This window comes from Eptatretus burgeri, chromosome 2 (assembly GCF_056783735.1).
Source record: "Eptatretus burgeri isolate ZD-2024b chromosome 2, Ebu_testis_v1, whole genome shotgun sequence".
NCBI lineage: Eukaryota > Metazoa > Chordata > Myxini > Myxiniformes > Myxinidae > Eptatretus > Eptatretus burgeri.
In genome coordinates, this window is record NC_140962.1 from 8,987,451 (window position 1) to 9,004,921 (window position 17,471).

Here is a 17,471-nt window from a genome sequence, read left to right on the forward strand (position 1 = left end):
AGCCAATTTGACCCAAATTTTCTAAAATCCTCAATTTTCATCCGATTGACTTGAAATTTGCAGAGGATTTATATTTTAGGTCGCTGAATTCAACAAGCCAATTTTTTTTTGGTCAACATTAACCAAAAGGTCAACAACTAAGGTGGTATTTTTAAAATCCTCAATTTTCATCCCATTGAATTGAAATTTGAAGAGGATTTGCACATGAGGTCACTGAATTCAACTAGCCAATTATTTTTGAGGTCAACATCGGCCGAATTTCTAAAATTGTCAATTTTCATCTGATTGACCTGAAATTTGAAGTGGAGTTGCATATTTGGTCATTTAATTAAACCACAAATTATTATTTGAGGTCAAATTTGTTTTGATTTTGCAAGTATCATGTTCTGCATAACGTCATTCTTGTTTGTGTGCAGGATATCTCAAAAAGTTTACGGCTTTGGATGAAATTTTGTCCAGAGATTGGGTGTGTGACAAGGAAGAACTGATTACATTTTGGTGAGGATCTGGATCCGGAGACTATAGTTTTTAACAAGTCTGGAGACGGCAATGGTTCACGAGCGGTATTTGACGATGTAGATTGTTTCAGAAGTCAAGGATGACACAATGTGATAATTTTTGACCAAGTTATAAAAATGATCAACATGATGTGGTACGGGTGACAGGTTATTAGCTGCAAAATGTCAAAAACCCGGTTTCATTCAACAACTTTCAAAATTTGACCTTTGCAGAACCTTTAAAGGTCACAAAACAATGTTGTGGACATTAAAATAAGGAAACAGGATACGTGCTTTAGCTTTATTGGAGTTAGTTCGACGAAGAAGGACGAAAACCCGGTTCGATTCCCACAACTTTGAAAATTTGACCTTTGTGAACTTCAAAGGTCAAGGATTATGACCTTTGGTGCAAAACCTCCTCCGGAACATTCCAGGAACAATATAACGTCATATAAGCCATATGGCATTTCACACTCCTCGGATTATCCATACTTTGATGAAATCGGCGTAAAAACAAACTTGAAGGGGGCGCCACGGGCAAGGTGTTCGAGATAGAGCAAAATGGTTTTAAGACTTTAGGTGGGGAATGACCTCAAGATTATGCATAAAAATATTGTAATGCTAGCTCTCAAAGTTTGGGCGGTCGTATGATTTTTATGTCAAAATTCGCATTTTTCTAAGTTTGTGACCTTGTGACCTTGACCTTGGGACGAAAATGAAAAATTGAGCTCCGTGGGGCTATGCAGGTCCCATTTGGCTAACCAAATACCGAAACCCCTGCCAGATCCGACAACCCCCTCGGAGAAGATGCAAATTGAAATCGGCTACCCCCTAAAAACACGTTTTTTTGGGCGTGGCTCTGCCCATAATGGGTGCACCACGCCCATTCTCAGGAAAACACAAGTAGATCATGATATAAACCTCCCACCAACATTTTATCAGGATCGGATCAAAACTCACGGAGCTATGCTCGGGACAGACAGACAGACAGACACACACCAATAACGAATATAGTGGTCACTTACTGACTCGTGAACCAAAAATGATTCGTCACCATTGAGAGATGGGGCCAAAAATGATATATAGCATGATATTTCAAAAATGTAATGGGCCTGATGTGTTCTCTTGGCTCAGGCATTGCATGGCAGAGGTATGCGCTCCACCGAGTGCGCTTCCAGTTTTGAAGTTTTTATTCCAATAAATTTCGTGAAAAAAAGATTAAAAGCATTCACAGAAAATAAATGTGTGCAAATCAAGATCTAAAATATATATATATATATATATATATATATATATATATATATATATATATATATATATATATATATATATATATATATATATATATATATATATACACACATAATACATATATATATATATATATTTATATTATATACACACATTATACATACATACATACATACATACACATATCCATACATATATACATATACATAACTGTGTAAACGTCTTTGACAACAGACTTTCACTCGATGGCAGCAAAAATATCATCAATGTCTAGGCTGGGTAAATAGGTCAAAGGAACAGGTGAATGGATATTAGAAAATGTGGCAAGATGAGTGGTAGGTTTGACCGACAAGTGGTTTTTCACAGTGGCAACCACAGGGGCCTTCACCGAGTGATCTTGAACATTCGAAGGATCGTTGGTCAAAAGACGATGGCCTCTTTGACGGGGAAGGTCACATTGCTTTGCAGTAACCTCTTGAGGAATGTGGGATAGGAGTTTGCAAGTGGAGGCTCGAAAAAGATTCAGTTTCTTGAGTAGCCTGGGGAAATGACAAAACCCACAATGGGAATTAGCCAAGCAGGTACAATGGCAGATGCTCACCCTGCATGCCCAACACTCTCTTCAGATCAAATTGCCTCAACCACTGTAAAAAAAAAATATATTGTTGAGAAATGCTAGATACAAAGAGTGGACAAAAAATTGAAACAGCAGAGTGCCTGGTCCCAACAGTAAGAGGTTCTGGCAGTTCCATCATGGTGTGGGCACATTTTCCTGGCATAGCCTGGGTCCAATCATTCCATTATAAAGCAGGGTTGACGCAGCACGCTAAGTCACCATCCTGAGCAATAATCTGCATCCCATGACACAGCATTTCTTCCCTGCTGGGAGGGGTGTCTTTCAGGATGACAATGGAGAATGAGGATGAAGTTACCCATCTTCCATGGCCGTCCCAATCGTCAGACCTCAATCATATAGCATTTGTCGAAATGTGTGGGGAGGCGACTAAGACAGCGGTTTCCGCTTCCATCAAACCGATGTGAATTGGAAGATCTCCTTGCAAAAGCATGGTGCAACATTCCTGGAGAAGTTTTAGACACTTGTTGACTCCATACCACTTTATATCCATGCCATCCTGGATACACGTTGTGGGCCAACACCCAACTAATAATAATGTTGACATTTCGATTCTTTTTTTTCCTCAATTCCCTTAGGTTATACCACACATGCCTTCCCTTAGCAACCAAACTCCGAACTTCCATCCTGATGACGCACATGAAGGGCATTTACATCTGGTGAGCATAAGTACATTATTATGCTACGGCCAGGTTTGTCAGAATAGCCACTCAGCTCTGAGCTGTCGCGTCCGAGTTTGAATCTCAACCTAGCCATTAACTGTGACCTGGTGTTTCGCAGCATCAGTTGTCAGTGTATGCCAACGATCCCACTGTGTCTTTTATAAAGAGTCGGCGAGTTATCACCGGTACCCTGAACAAATTTCAAATTCCAGCAAGGACCGACTGCCGGGAAGGCAACGGCAAACTACCCAGCATAATCTTTACCCAGGAAGCAGCCATCTCACTTCAGGACTGGTTTTGAATATCCACAGCTTCAGATATTAACTCAGCCTGTAAATCTTTCTGCAGTAACCTGCTTTCCCCCCTCCCCCTATCCCTCTCTCTTTCTATCAGCAACTTATATCCATTGGCAAAAGGGGCCATATAAATACAATTATTATTATCTCTCTTATGCATCGACCCATCTATCTCCACTTCAGTTATTCAACGCATTTATCTACACATGGTACCCTGAATCCTGTGGTGAGGCAGTTGCTTCAAAACGACTTGTGTTCTCTTCTTGGAACGCAAACCCGACCGAAGGCAATCTCATATCATTCCACAAGGACCGTGTGTTCACTCTCAGGAGAGCCAGGAAACAGCAGCTGTCCAACCTCAAGATTGAACTTTCAAGCTTGTCTCTCTCTAAACCTGGTGGCACCTTGTTAAGTCTGTGTCTGGAATATGCTTCCCCTTCATCAAATGGTACCATAGTTGACTCCACTCGTGAGAAGGCTGAATGCCTCAATTCTGTGCTTACTTCCAAATATTGTGTCCCCAAACCACCCTCTTTCTGGACACACCATTCCCAAGTGTGCCCAACTGCTCCTGGAATGTGTCTTTTGCACCTAAGAAGGTGGAGATGTTTGTGACAACCCTCAATTCTGATTCTGCAACTGGAACGGAGAATCAGCTCAAGTGTCCTAAAAACCTGCTCTGCTGCTCTTGCACATCCTCTTTCTCCTCTTTTCACTCTATCATTTGCTCGATGACTTGCTGATGAGGTCATATTCCATCTGTTTAAGTCAGCCAACATCACTGCATTACATTTCCAAGAACGGCACTTGGTAGAGCCCATACCTCCGCCAGGCTGAACAGTTAATGTTTCGTATCCCACCGATTGGCGAGATCTGCATCCGGACCTTAAATAAAATCTAATTGGCTGTTCTCGTCACCTATCAAAATCATCCACCAAGTTTTGTCATAATCCGTCCACAATTTTTTGAGACGTCGTGCTATATATAGTTTTTGGCCCGATCAGTCAATAGTGACGAATCACTTTAAAATTCTCGAATCCTAATCCGGATCTTCACCAAAATCAAATAAATTCATCCTCGTCACACATCCCACCAGTCCGCCAAGCTCCGTCCGAATATGTCCATAACATTTTGATATATCCTGCCCACAGACGGACGGGCTGAAAAAAAACACAAGCTCCGTTGACCTTCGGTGGTGGAGGTAAAAATGCACAAACCGATCCCCTTAACTACAGACCCATCAGCTTGCTTCCAATCATCAGCAAGGTCATGGAATCCATCATCCCGGTCGACATGAAATCCTTCCTTTTCTTCAACAACATCTCAGATCATCATCAGATCGCCAATTCAAATTCAGACCAGGTCACTAGATATGCCACTTGAAATCTCCCAACAATGGATGGAGACCCTCAAAGTCAGATACGAGATCAGGGCCTTCTCTGTAGCCATATCTCGTGCTTTTGATACAGTCTGGAATCCCATCTTGTTCTCCAAACTATCTGCCTACGGCATCGAAGGCCAACTCCACAGATGGCTTACTGACTTCCTCTACTTCAGAAGCCAATGCGTGGCTCTCAACGGAATCCTTACACCTCCTCTCCTTGGCAAGGCTGGAGTGACACATGGCAGTGTTCTGGGCCCAATCCTATTCCTAATCGTCATCAACGATCTCTCTGACTGGAAAATACTCCATCTCTTGGCTGATGGGTCCACCCTCTGCAGAGAGGAAAGAAACGCAAGAGGCAGCCTGCTTATCTGAAGGATGAGGGATGTCACGGTAGACGATGTAATCATAAGCTGGTCAAACACTTGGAATGTCTTTCAATCCTGACAAATCTCACACTCTCACTATCTCTCCGAAAGGACACCCCCCCCCACCAATCATCATCTACTTTCTTAACGACCTTCTTGAAGAAGTTCAATCACTCAAACTTTTGTGTCTCACTCTCAGCCATGATCTTTCTTCAGCAAACCACATCTCCAAATTAGCCTCCAAAGCAGCTGCCGACTGGGCATCCTCTACCGTATAAAGTACTTTCTTGCACATCTGAACTCTTATCCACCGCTTGATATCGTACTGCTCTGGGTTGGCACTCCCGCCTCACACCTTTCTCAGCTTGACACCACGGAAACCAAGGCATTCGAGATCAATGGAATTTGCTGCAATCAAGCTGTGCCTCTGAGCCTATCACTTTCACATTGCAGACAGGTCGATGGTGTCACTGTCTTCCACATCTTTTCTGGCCTTACACCCTTTGCACTTTACATGCTTTACCCGACCCCCTTTCCAGGTTTCTGCAGGGGGTTTTTTGTATACGTTTGTACACATTGTTGAGGCTCGTATGAGAGCTAACACACAACGCACAACAAGGGGGGCAGGCGACAAGAGGGGCGGGAAAGGGATGGGGCAGGGAACACAGGGTAAACAAGATGGACACCACAGGGACTTTCAGGACATTCTTACATGACAGGGAACTTTCAGGAAGGAAGGCAGGGAGTTTGAAGGAGATGGGTTTGGGGTGGATTAACGGGGGTAGAAAAGATCGTGGTTTTGGATGGGGGACAATAAGAGGTGGTGGTGAACATCTGTTTTGAAGACCTGCAGGTAAGAATGGGATTGAAGAGAGTGAGGGAGTTTATTCCAAAGGCAGGGGAAAAGAGGAATGAAAGGGTGAAGGTGAGCTGTGATTCTTGATTTTGGCAGTTTCACCAGAAAGGGGGATTTGGCGGACCTTGAGCTCCCTGCGGAAATAAGGGGGGGGGGGACATAATCGCAGACAGAGCAGGGAGCCGAGACCGGAGAGGAGATGGAAGAAGACAGAAAGACCACCGACCTACCTGCAGTGAGAGAGAGAGAGGCCCAAAGACCTCACCACGGGAGATATCAGTGATCCGAAATGCCTTGGTTTCCACAGCGAGAAGCCAAGAAAGGTGAAAGGCAGCATCACCAGCCCAGAGGGGAGAGCAGTACTCCATCAGGCTGCGGACGAAAGCTTTGCATGTGGTCAGGAGCTCAGGTGGGCCGAGGAAGGACTTTGCACGATGGAGGATGCCCAGTCGGCGACTGGTTTTAGAGGCCAGCTTGGAAATGTGGCTTTCCCAGGAAAGGTCATGGCAGATAGTGAGACCCAGAAGCTTGAAAAGACTTCTTCCAGTGGATTGTTGAGAAAGTGGACGGGAGGGGGGGGGGGGTTCTAAACGGTCCTTTTGGAGAGACATCGTGAGAATGCGATTTGTCCGGATTGAAAGACATGTTCCACGTGTTGGACCAGTTTGTGATTTTACCCAGATCTGCAGAATGCGAAGAAGCTGCTGCTTGCTGGTCTGAGGGATGACAGATGGTACAGCAGAGGGTGGAGTCATCAGCAAAGATAAAGAGGATTTTCCAGAGAGAAATCTGAGATCATTGATGAAAAGCAGAAAAAGAACAGGACCCAGAATGCTGCATTGAGGAACTCCAGCCTGGACGTGAAGAGGGGATGAGAGAACTCCATTTAGGGCCACACGGTGACTGCGACAGGAGAGGAAGTCTGTGATCCATCAGTGGAGATGGCCTTGGATACCATGGGAAGAGAGTTTGGAGAGCAGGGCAGGGTGCCAGACCGTGTCAAAAGCACGTGATATGTCTCGGGATACGGCTCGGATTTCATATCTGGCATCGAGTACCTCCATCCATTGATGGGAGAGCAGAAGCAGCATATCCCGGGAAGAGTGACCTGGTCTGAATCCAAATTGATGAACGAAAATCAGGCCATTGGAGAAAAGGAAGGATTTAACGTCTGAAGCGATGATTGATTCCATAACCTTGCTGATGATTGGGAGAAGGCTGATTGGTCTGTTGTTGCAGGGATCTGTTTTTTCACCTTTTTTATGCAGGGCAGTAATGTTTGCTGATTTCCAAGCAGATGGCAGATGACCTTGAGCAAATGAGAGGGTGAATAGAACAGAGAGAGGGTGAGCAAGAACAGAGGAGCAGGTTTTTAATGACATGTGGGCTGATGCCGTCTGGACCGGTTGCAGAATCTGAGTCGAGGTTTGACAGCAAGCTCTCCACCTTGTCAGAAGAAAAGGACACAGAGTCCAGGGACAGTTGGGTGTGACTGCGTAAGGTGGGTAAAGAAAGCCATGGGTTTGGGACACAAGATTTAGATGCAACCACTGAGTTTAGGCATTCAGCCTTTTCACGTGCGGTATCAGCAGTGTAGCCATTTGAGGTGAGGGAGGGGATGAAGGGTGAGCATACACCAGAAACAGATTTGATTAGATGCCATGAGGATTTGGAGGAGGGAGAGAGGTTTGAGAGTTCAGACTTGAGATTAGAAAGATGTTGTTTTCTAGCTCTCCTGAGTGTAGATACACACTTGTTCCGAGTTTTATGGAAGGAACGGAGATTACACTCAGTTGGGTTTGTTTTCCATGAGGCAAAGGCAAGTTGTTTCGGGACAACTGCCTCGCCACAAGCTTCAGTGAACCAAGGGCGGGAGGAAGGGTAGGACAACTGAAGACGAGAGGGGATAAATCTGTGCATGAGGGAGAGCAAGTTTCTTCGAAAGAATTCCCAGGATGAGTTGATGATGGAGAAAGTAGCGATGGGAGACCAGTCTAGAAGTTTGATGGCTGCTTGAAGACCCCACTAATCAACCTGAGTGAAATGCATGACTCGACGGCGCTGAGGTGGTTCTCCAATAACAGCCAGATGTCTACTTCGACGACCATGTGGTCAGATGAATGGATTGGATCGGAGGAAGAGCAGCAGATATTTTCAGGGAAATTTGTTAAAATCAGATCCAGAAGAGATGGAGTACCATTCTGAGATCATTGATCTTGAGATCCGGGTTGAGATCCGGGTCGGAAAGTTGACAGATTGTGTCAGTCCAAATGAGTCGCATAAGTCTTTTGCTGAGGTGCCATGACAGGTGACAGAGGTACCCACACCTAGCCAACTGGCATGATGACAAGTGAAGTCACCACATATGAGGAAGAGAGAGTTTGGATAAGAGGATAGAAGTTGGTCCATGTTTTCGGACAGTGAGGTGTAAATTGAGTCATCACTGTTTGGTGGACGGTACAGTACACATATAAACATGAGGTGGGAATGGAGGGGAAGCCGTTGCCAGAGGTATTCCTGGGGGTGTGGGGGAGTGCGGGCAGTGCATGGAGAGTGAGGAATGGAGTCTTTGATGAAGAGAGGAACTCCTCCACCAGGACGAAGTTCAGGTCTGTCAAACTGGAGGAGGGAGTAACCAGGGAGAGATACTAGGGAGTCAGAGATGTCTTGAGGGAGGAAAGTTTCTGTTAGGCAGATTACGTCTGGTTTGTCAGTAGCAACTTGTATGGCAAGATCTGTCAGGTTTGAGCGAAGGCCCTAGATGTTTGAGATCCACACTGTTAATGAAGAAGGAGAGGAGGAGGCTTTGGGTGCAGGGGTGTGGTGGGGGAAGGGAGTTTAGGAGAGTTGTTGAAAAAGTGGGGGATTGCAGAGGAGCTCGCGGAGGGGGCCGGATGAGGAGGAGAAAAGGCTCTGTGGTGCTGGGTTGAGGTACAGTGGAGAGTAATAAGAAAGAGGGCAGAAGGCAGTTGAGGATTGATGCTATGGCCATTATTATATAAATAAACAGATTTGTTGATGGGAATAGTCTGCATAAAGGGCTATCTACATATCCTTCCTCATCAAACAAAGTTGGTATTTAACAAGCCAAACAGAAGATGTCAAGCTAAACGTCTTTTCTTTTGCTCCACACACACACTCCCTTCTCCTTCCCCCCCCCATATTTTTCTATACCTCCTCACACTTTTTTCCTGCATAATAGAGATTGCTCCTCATATCGATAAAGAGAATTATTGAAATATGGGAAACCAAAACAACACATGAATAGATTTCCTTCAGTTTAAAACTGAGCACGACTGACAAGCTGCCTCCAAGATGCCAATTTTAACACTAAAGTATGACATCTGCTGCCCCACAAACCTAAAACACAACTGCAATGGGTAAGTGATGCAGTTTCTGGGTTAAAGTCAAAAGAATGTCCGTTAAAGCATTTTCAATATATTTTGATCACCATTTCAATAAAATAGTCTTGGTACGCACTTGTAGCCAAGGTTCTCGAGGTGGATAAAGTGCCGGCATTTCAGCATCTTTGCTCTAAGGGAGCGCATTGTTACGGCATCAATCTTCCAACGTCGGCGCTCTGCCACCACCGCCGAGAGTTGTTCGAGTAGGGCGCCAAATGAGGCAGCAGCCCGCAAACAATTAAGGTTCAGCAATGGAGATCCATGAACATCGTTTCCATTTGATTCTCGAAGAGGTTCATCCGACCTGGCAGCTCTTTTCAGGACTTTGTGCGTGTCCATCCTCTTTAAAACCTGCAATGTATCAATAACCGCATACCGTTTTTGTAATTGTTGCTCTACAATCCGAATACAATTTAACCAAAATCGTGCAATAACAATCTAATGGAGAGTTTCCAATTTGGAGGTGGTGGGAGGGGAGTTGATGGGAAGAAAAGTGCAGCATCAAGTGAGTATTTGCTTGATATTGTTGAACACATGACCAGGGCTAGCAGGATAGCCTAAAGGCACGCACCCTCGCCGCTGAACTGTCTAGCCTGGGTTCGAATCTCGACCCAGGTAAAAACTGTAATCCCCTCCTGTCTGCCGGCATTAGTTAACGGACGTCAAAGGTCCCACAGTGCCCTTCACGAAGAGTGGGCGAGCTATCGCCGGGCACCTCGAAGACATTACAAATTCCTGCTCTAAGCTACAGGGGGCACTGCATCAGCAGCACAGATGCGCCCTCAGCACTTTGGGGAATATCACGCAATAGCTATCTGTCACTGATGATGCTGTGGTGGAGATGCAAATGCCCACCTTCATTGGCTGGATAACATCTTTTGGATTGCTGAGCGCTGGTTCATCTGCAAAACAAAAATGCAAATTAAAAGTTCCAGCAACAGCTCAAACACTCCAAGATATCCATGAAACAAAAGGATTGCTTTCTTCTTGTTTCCAAAACAAGAAAAAAGAAGAGAGTTCATAGAACATCATACCACTTGCAGTAATAATACCATAAAAAATTCGGAAGCTTCACACCACTGAAACGGTCTTATACATCACCCTCATACACTGTAATAAGACGAGTCGCAGTTTAGGAGATAGACTGATAGAGGCTTTATTGATCACGATAGAATGCAGCGGCAATCAGTATCTTGCGGAGCCATAAAGGTGGCCTCTTCTTCACCTCGATACTGCACCCTCTCATGCTATATATCAATATATAGCATGGTTCTTGGAAATATTATGAAGGAGATTCGTGTTTTACAGTGTTCAAACAAACAATTCAACTAAAGTAAAAGGTTCAAAGACGTATAAATAAATTCATTCCAGGTTTTACGGCCGTTTCACCCAGGGGCTATTACACCACGCTATCTAACACGTTACATTAGTTGTTCGTGCCGGTTTGTGTAGTTTTATAACGTCCTTAAAAACAGTAAGTTTCCTGTTTGGAATGACTTTCTTTATTGTTTGTCTGCCAGGCAGGCAGACAGTGTTATGTGTTATAAAACATCCTGTTTTTTTGTGTTTCGCTTCATTTTACATCCTCAATGACACTCACAGATAGACATGCAATATGTTTGTGAAGTACAACATGCTGTTTTTTTAGTTGAAGCGTTCAGCGAAGTAATGATAAAATAAACATAGGGGCAATACCCATGGGTGCTGACCTGGTAGCGGCTGGATAAGATAACCAGGGAACCATTGGTGGGCATGGATAACCCAAAAAATATGTAATGGAGAAGAAAGTAAATACCTCTGAATTTTTTTTATTAGTGCCATGAACAAACTTTGGGACATCACGGGTGATAAACGTTGTGGTCAAGTTTCATCAAAAATTTCGAAGAAGAGAAGAAAGAATTGTGTATTGTTTCTAAGAAGAAAGCAAATGCATATTTTGGGTAGAAAACACCCCCTTCCACCTCCTTTGACCCCAATTTTTCTAATGTCATTAACAAACTTTGGTGCGTCACAGGTGATGAAGGTTGTGGTTAAGCTTCATTGGAATTGTGTGTGTAGTTTCTGAGAAGAAAGCAAATACCTATTTTGCTGGGCAACATCCATAGATCCTCTCAGGGCCCAATATTTTTAATGCCATGAACAAACTTTGGTACATACATGGTGATGAACGTTGTGGAAAAGTTTCATCGAAATCGTATGTGTAGTTTCAGAGAATAAGTTGTAAATATTTGTGGATGAACGGACGGATGACGCACCATCCCATAAGCTCACCGGAACTACGTTCCAGATGAGCGAAAAACAAAAACAAACTAGAAAAACAGCAATCAGAGATTGCAGACTCTCACCAGGACTTCTTTTGAGTGAGTGGTGTATTTTTATAGATTTTTGGGTAAATCCAATATGGCTACCAAACCATGTGACCTATGACATCATGTGTGAACCTTTTGTTCCTCAGGGACAGGCGGTCACACGTGTAAAGTTTTGCCTCGATTTGTTCAGCCACTTCAGAGAAGAAGATTTTTGAAGGTTTTTTTGTCAATATGCCAACTTTTTTTTTGTCAATTTTTTGTCAAACAAAAAATTTTGTCAATTCTTTTGAGGAAAACAATATGCCAACCGAATCATGTGACCGATGAAGCAATTCATTTTTTTTTTCCTGTGGACCATTTTATCCCGAGATGACCCTCAAAAATGTTCATACTGATCGGATGTAGAATTATACATATGCAATTATGACGTCATAACGAGGTAACCTATGACGTCAGAAAAAAAAATTAAACTCATTCCCAATGAGAAGTACTTGCAATATGCCAAGTTTTAATTTTTTCCTTGGTGCGGTTTCAGAGAAATAGGTCCAAATTTTTTTCCGTTTTTCCAATATGGCTGCCACACCACGTGACCTATGACATAATTATCATGAAAACATTCTACGCGAGTAGTCGCACAAATGGTGAAAAATTTGTCTCGATCCAATAAGCGGTTGCGGAGAAAAACACGAAAGTTCTGTGCGGACAGACAGACAAACAGCCAAACCCAAATGCAATACCCTCTCCTTTGGCGAGGGCAACAAGAAAAAGAGCAATCGGAGATTGCAGACCCTTGCCAAGATTTGTTTTGTGTGGCGTTTGTGTAGTTTTGAGTGGAGTTTGTGTGCTGGTGTGTTAAGTAATTAATGAGACGTAATTAGAACTGCAGGCAGTGATGACCAGGTACCAAGACATCCCGCTTTGATTGGACACCTGACCCTTACCCATGACGTTTTCTGAAGTCAATTCAAATCAAATGGAAGACCAAATAGGTACAGTCCTGCATTGGAGTCATCAGGAGCCCAAACAAGCAAAAAGCAAAGATGAAGTCATCAGGAGGAACCTGGATAGGGTTTACATTTCAGATGCTACTCCTTTACCCTCAAACCCATCTAGGCACAGCAAAGTGAGCCTTATTGAAAAAAAAAAAAATTTAAAAATTAAAAAGAACCCAGGTAAAAAAAAAATTCTGGCTGCCAGACCGTGCGTCTGATCAAGTTGAAATTTAAAAATATGTATTCCCAATCACGACTACATCATAATTGTGAAGTTTCACGTCGATTGATTAAGCAGTTCAAGAGAAAACATTATTTCATATTTTCTTCAATGCAATATGGCTACCACACCATGTGACCTATCAATTACTCCTAAACAAACTTGTACACCCATGCCTTGGGGAACATTTGTGCTGGCTGCCATGCCACGTGAACAATGACGTCATAATTATCATCAAAACATTCTTCACAAGTAGTCGCACCTATGGTGAAATTTGTGTCACAATCTGACAAGGGGTTGTAGAGAAAAACACGAAAGTTCTGCGCGGACAAACAAACGGACCCAAATGCAATACCCTCTCCTTCGGTGCGAGTAATTACCTCTTAGTATGTCACAGTTCGGTTCAATTTATCATTGATGAGATAAACACATATTGTTTAACCCCTCTTTTCCAGCAGGCTCACTAAAATACACCCTTACTATGTAGAGGATTTGCAGAGGTATCCCATAATGCTGTGTGCACCGCCATGTCGGTTGTATTCACTTATCTGGCAACGATAGCATCAGTAGCTCCACAATCTAGCACGTTTATCTCTTTATTCTGAATTACTGCAATGGAAGGCGATGCTAATTATTTGGCCTCATTTACCTTTTCTCGCTTGTTTAGCTTGCCAAGCAATGTGCCGCCCGATTACTGCATCATGAGTACTGAAACCCCTCGAAAGTTACCATTGTGTAACAGGCTGATCCATCCTCACCAGAGTTTCCTCTTGAAGGTTGTTCAGCACAGTTGATCTCTTGCAAGGGTTCCACGAATCCTGCAAGTTCGTCTTCGTTAGGGATAATAAATTTTGGGTTAGGTTGATGGAACAGGCGGTCAAGCGCTGAGACAGCGGCCTCCTCCTTTGGTTTGTCGGATAAGATACTGTTGGCCTTTGGTCCCAACCAGACCTTGAGGTTGATGGGGAAGGTCTTGGGATTTGAGGGGCTGCTGTGCTGGCAGATGAGCAGGCAAGCTCGGGCATGATGCGCTGCTTCATACAAGGCCAATAGCCGATGAAACAGAACACGAAGAAAAATTCTGCAATGGATACACGCAACATCCACTACTTCACATTCACATTGTCTCATGGTGAAACACCAGCAAGAAAATGCCTCAATCCACTCTGATGCTGTAATTGAATAAGCTTTCATGATTTCCCCACAAAAAAAAATTCAAAATGTACCTCTACTATCTCCACCATCAACCCTTCTCCCCATCCCCAAAAGTATGTTTCCTTTTTTTAAGGAACAAGACTGGATCTACAACACTGCTTTGGGGAACTCCAGTCTCCAACTAGAACGGCACTCGATAGAGTGCAGACCTCCACCAAGCTTAAATGTTCACATCTTGTATCCCGCCGATAGGCCGGATCTGTATCTGTACCGAAACCAAATCTAATCAGCTCGTTCTTTTCAGCGACCCAACTCATCCACAAAATTTTGTCACAATCCGTCCACAACTTTTTGAGATATCGTGCTTATATATCGTTTTTGGCCCCATCTCTCAATAGTGAACAATCACTTTGAAAATTCTCGTGAACGGATCATAACCAAAATGTAATCAATTTGTCCTTGTCACACACCCAGCTTGTCCACCAAGTTTGGTCTGAATCGGTCTATAACTTTGTGAGATATCCTGCTCACAAAAAAAGACAAACAGACAGACAGACAGACAAACAGGGGTGAAAACATAACCTCCATCCACCTTTGGTGGCAGAGGTAATAATCCAATTTGTTCAGTGCACACGAAAAAAAAAAACAAATAAAAGGCCTTATGAACCACCATCAGCAATACATACTCTGACATGCCGATGCAGTCAGCATAGATTACAGGAGAGAATTGTTTTTTCCAAGGTATCGGCACACAATAGCCTTCTAATTTTGAATGGTGTGTACAATGACGACGAGAATGATTGACAGAGCAGAGCATAAGAAACCCTGTAGACAAAAGGTAGACATTGTGTGGGATCTTTCCCAGCCACAAGCCAGTGAGTGCAGATACCGCTTACGGAGCAGCAGATTGACAGTTTGTAGTCAAATCCTATTTCACCGAGAATCAATCCCAGACAATAAAACATAATAGAATACCAATACCCGATTACATGATCAGTTTCGGCAAATCAGTCACGAATGCTAAATGCTGCAACTTCCTTTCACGAACGCACGTCCAACAAATCTGAACATTTAGAGTTCCGCGGTGTTTATAACTGCAGTTCAGTGTACGTACCGAAGACGGCTGAGCGTGCAGGTAAGGATTACATTTAATTGCACGTGTTCATTCAAACTGAGGTGCTGCACAGTCAAGCTGGGCACTCCCATCAAGGAAAAATAAATTTTACAAGAACATTTAGTACCGCAGCGAGCCTCTGGTCAAGTTGGCATGAACGGACAACTCACACAGCCTAATATTGTGAATGTTTCCCACAATGATTTGAAAAATTGCCAGAAAAATCAAATATGTAACGACTTGTCACAGTGTGTTCTATTGTCATTGCCCTATAATTTACACACTAAGCTTCTTCATTAGATTTCCTCTAAAGAAAATATCAAGCCCAAACTCAATCTCTGACCCTTGCTCAAAATATGACAGTTGTGAGTCCCGACGATTCAGGAATCAAAAGGGAAGCAATGTTTACTGTTGCACATAGTACTGGCGGAGAATATTGGGGCGAGGGTGTCCAGGATGAGCTGGGTATCCTGAAGAGGCAACCGCTTCACAAAGGATACATGAAGGCACGGGAGATCATCCCGAGTGTGTGCACGAGAAGCTGGGAAGCTCCCATTGTCCGAAACAGCAGCCATTCCAACCAATGCTCGTCAGGGACTTTCAGTGAACAACCATCATCACTCTCTGGGATACTGAGCAAGAACAAGTGGATTATGCTCTCAAGTACACTTTTAACAAAAACACACACACAATTTTTTTTTAAATTACAACCGACTATGGTGTTGGCTGAGAAAAGAGAGGGCAACAAAGTGGCATCCCAGAGATTATGGGTTTAAATATGGCTGAAGGCAGCAAGCAGTATTAACAAATTGGATTTCAAACTGTTGGAAACCAAGTTAATCTCAAGAGAAATAACATATCACAACTGGACTGGATTGTTGGTTAACAAAAAACAAACCCAAATGGCTCATGAATGACCTTCGATAAGGGGGCAATGTGCTTGTCTCATCGAGTATGGTCCACGTGGCGGTTGAATCTTAATCTCTCAAAGGAAACTTTCAATTATTCAAACTTTAGGTGACAAGTAAGTTAACCAGATGAAAAGGTACATGGTTGCTTCAAAAAAAGAAGCCAAAAAAAAAATGACATTATCAGTAACGAAAAAAAAAAATGCAGATTTGTTTACTTTTTAAAATAAATCAATGACACTTGTGCATAAAGTGCTCTTGCAGACCATCAGACCTTTGGCAGGAGATCTTGAGCCTCCGCAACCAGTGATCCAGGTGCATGGCGGAAAAGCGACGCAAGTCTCGCACAACCTTTTGGACAAGGTGAAAGGAAAGGAAGAAACGAAGAGGAGAGCGACAGCTGGGGCTCCGGCATATGGGTTAAGCGTTTTCACATGTAGTACTAATTATCTGATTCAGGATAAGGGATTAGGGTTAAGAAAGCAAGGCCATTTGGACGGGAGGAAGGGACTGACTCTCTCTCTCTCTCTCTCACACACACACACACACACACACACACACACACACACACACACACACACACACACACACACACACACACACACACACACACACACACACACACACACACACACACACACACACACACACACACACACACACACACACACACACACACACACACACACACACTTTATTATTAATATTTTGGGATGCACAGATTGCCTCCTATGCAATCTACATACTCTGTTACAGAGTGTTGGTGTTGCCAAAGCAGTTTCTTGGGTGATGCTGGGCAGTTTTCTATCCTCTCCGAGCAGTAGTTAGAGCAGGAAGTTGTCATTCGTTTGATGGTGTTAGCGATAGCTCGCCTACTGCTCACGACGGACACCATAGAATCTTTAATGTACACCAACTAATGCATGCCTGGTGTTGGCTTAATGGTTAGCATGGTGGGCTTGGGTACCTAGGCTACCGAGTTCAAATCCTGCTCGGCCGTTGAATTAATACCAGATGGGGTCGACTCAGCCTGCCATCCTTCCGATGTCGGCAAAACGAGTATCAGCTTGCTGGGATGAGTGAGCCATTTAAGTATCCTGCGTCGGAGTAGCGACCCATCCAGGATTGTGCCCAATAGCCCAGGAGACAGCTTCGGCAGCAACAAAGCTCTGTACAGAGCGTGATCCCAATGGAACTAATGCTGGCAGACAGAATGCCCAGTTTAACGTCCATCTGAGGGATGGCAGACACATTGATGAATCACCTCCCTGTGAAAAACTGGGATAACCGTTTATAGCTGGTTCAGGATTCAAACCCAGGAAAGACAGCTTCAAAGTGAGCGTGTGTACCTCCATGCTATCGTACAAGACTTTGCATCACTGTAGGGGGACACTTTAAAGCAAAACGTGACTCATAACCAG

At 43.7% G+C, this 17,471-nt stretch overlaps 1 protein-coding gene across 4 annotated transcripts in view; it reads right to left on the minus strand.

The window, feature by feature from the left end:
* Positions 1-1,901: 1,901 nt before the first annotated feature.
* Positions 1,902-17,471, minus strand: part of RMP64 (ribonuclease MRP subunit p64) — a 42,335-nt gene continuing 26,765 nt past the window's right edge. For 2 of the 4 annotated variants that reach the window (XM_085862466.1, XM_085862477.1), the window contains 7 exons: positions 16,325-16,401; positions 15,643-15,774; positions 15,143-15,220; positions 13,632-13,954; positions 10,208-10,254; positions 9,429-9,703; positions 1,904-2,287 (listed from right to left, as the gene is read on the minus strand). In XM_085862466.1, coding sequence (XP_085718592.1) covers positions 1,987-2,287; positions 9,429-9,703; positions 10,208-10,254; positions 13,632-13,954; positions 15,143-15,220; positions 15,643-15,774; positions 16,325-16,401 — 1,233 coding nt within the window. In that variant the 3' untranslated portion in view covers positions 1,904-1,986. Of the gene's footprint in view, positions 2,288-9,428; positions 9,704-10,207; positions 10,255-13,631; positions 13,955-15,142; positions 15,221-15,642; positions 15,775-16,324; positions 16,402-17,471 lie in introns of all 4 variants that reach the window. The other 2 variants (XM_085862457.1, XM_085862451.1) reach the window with 2 other exon arrangements.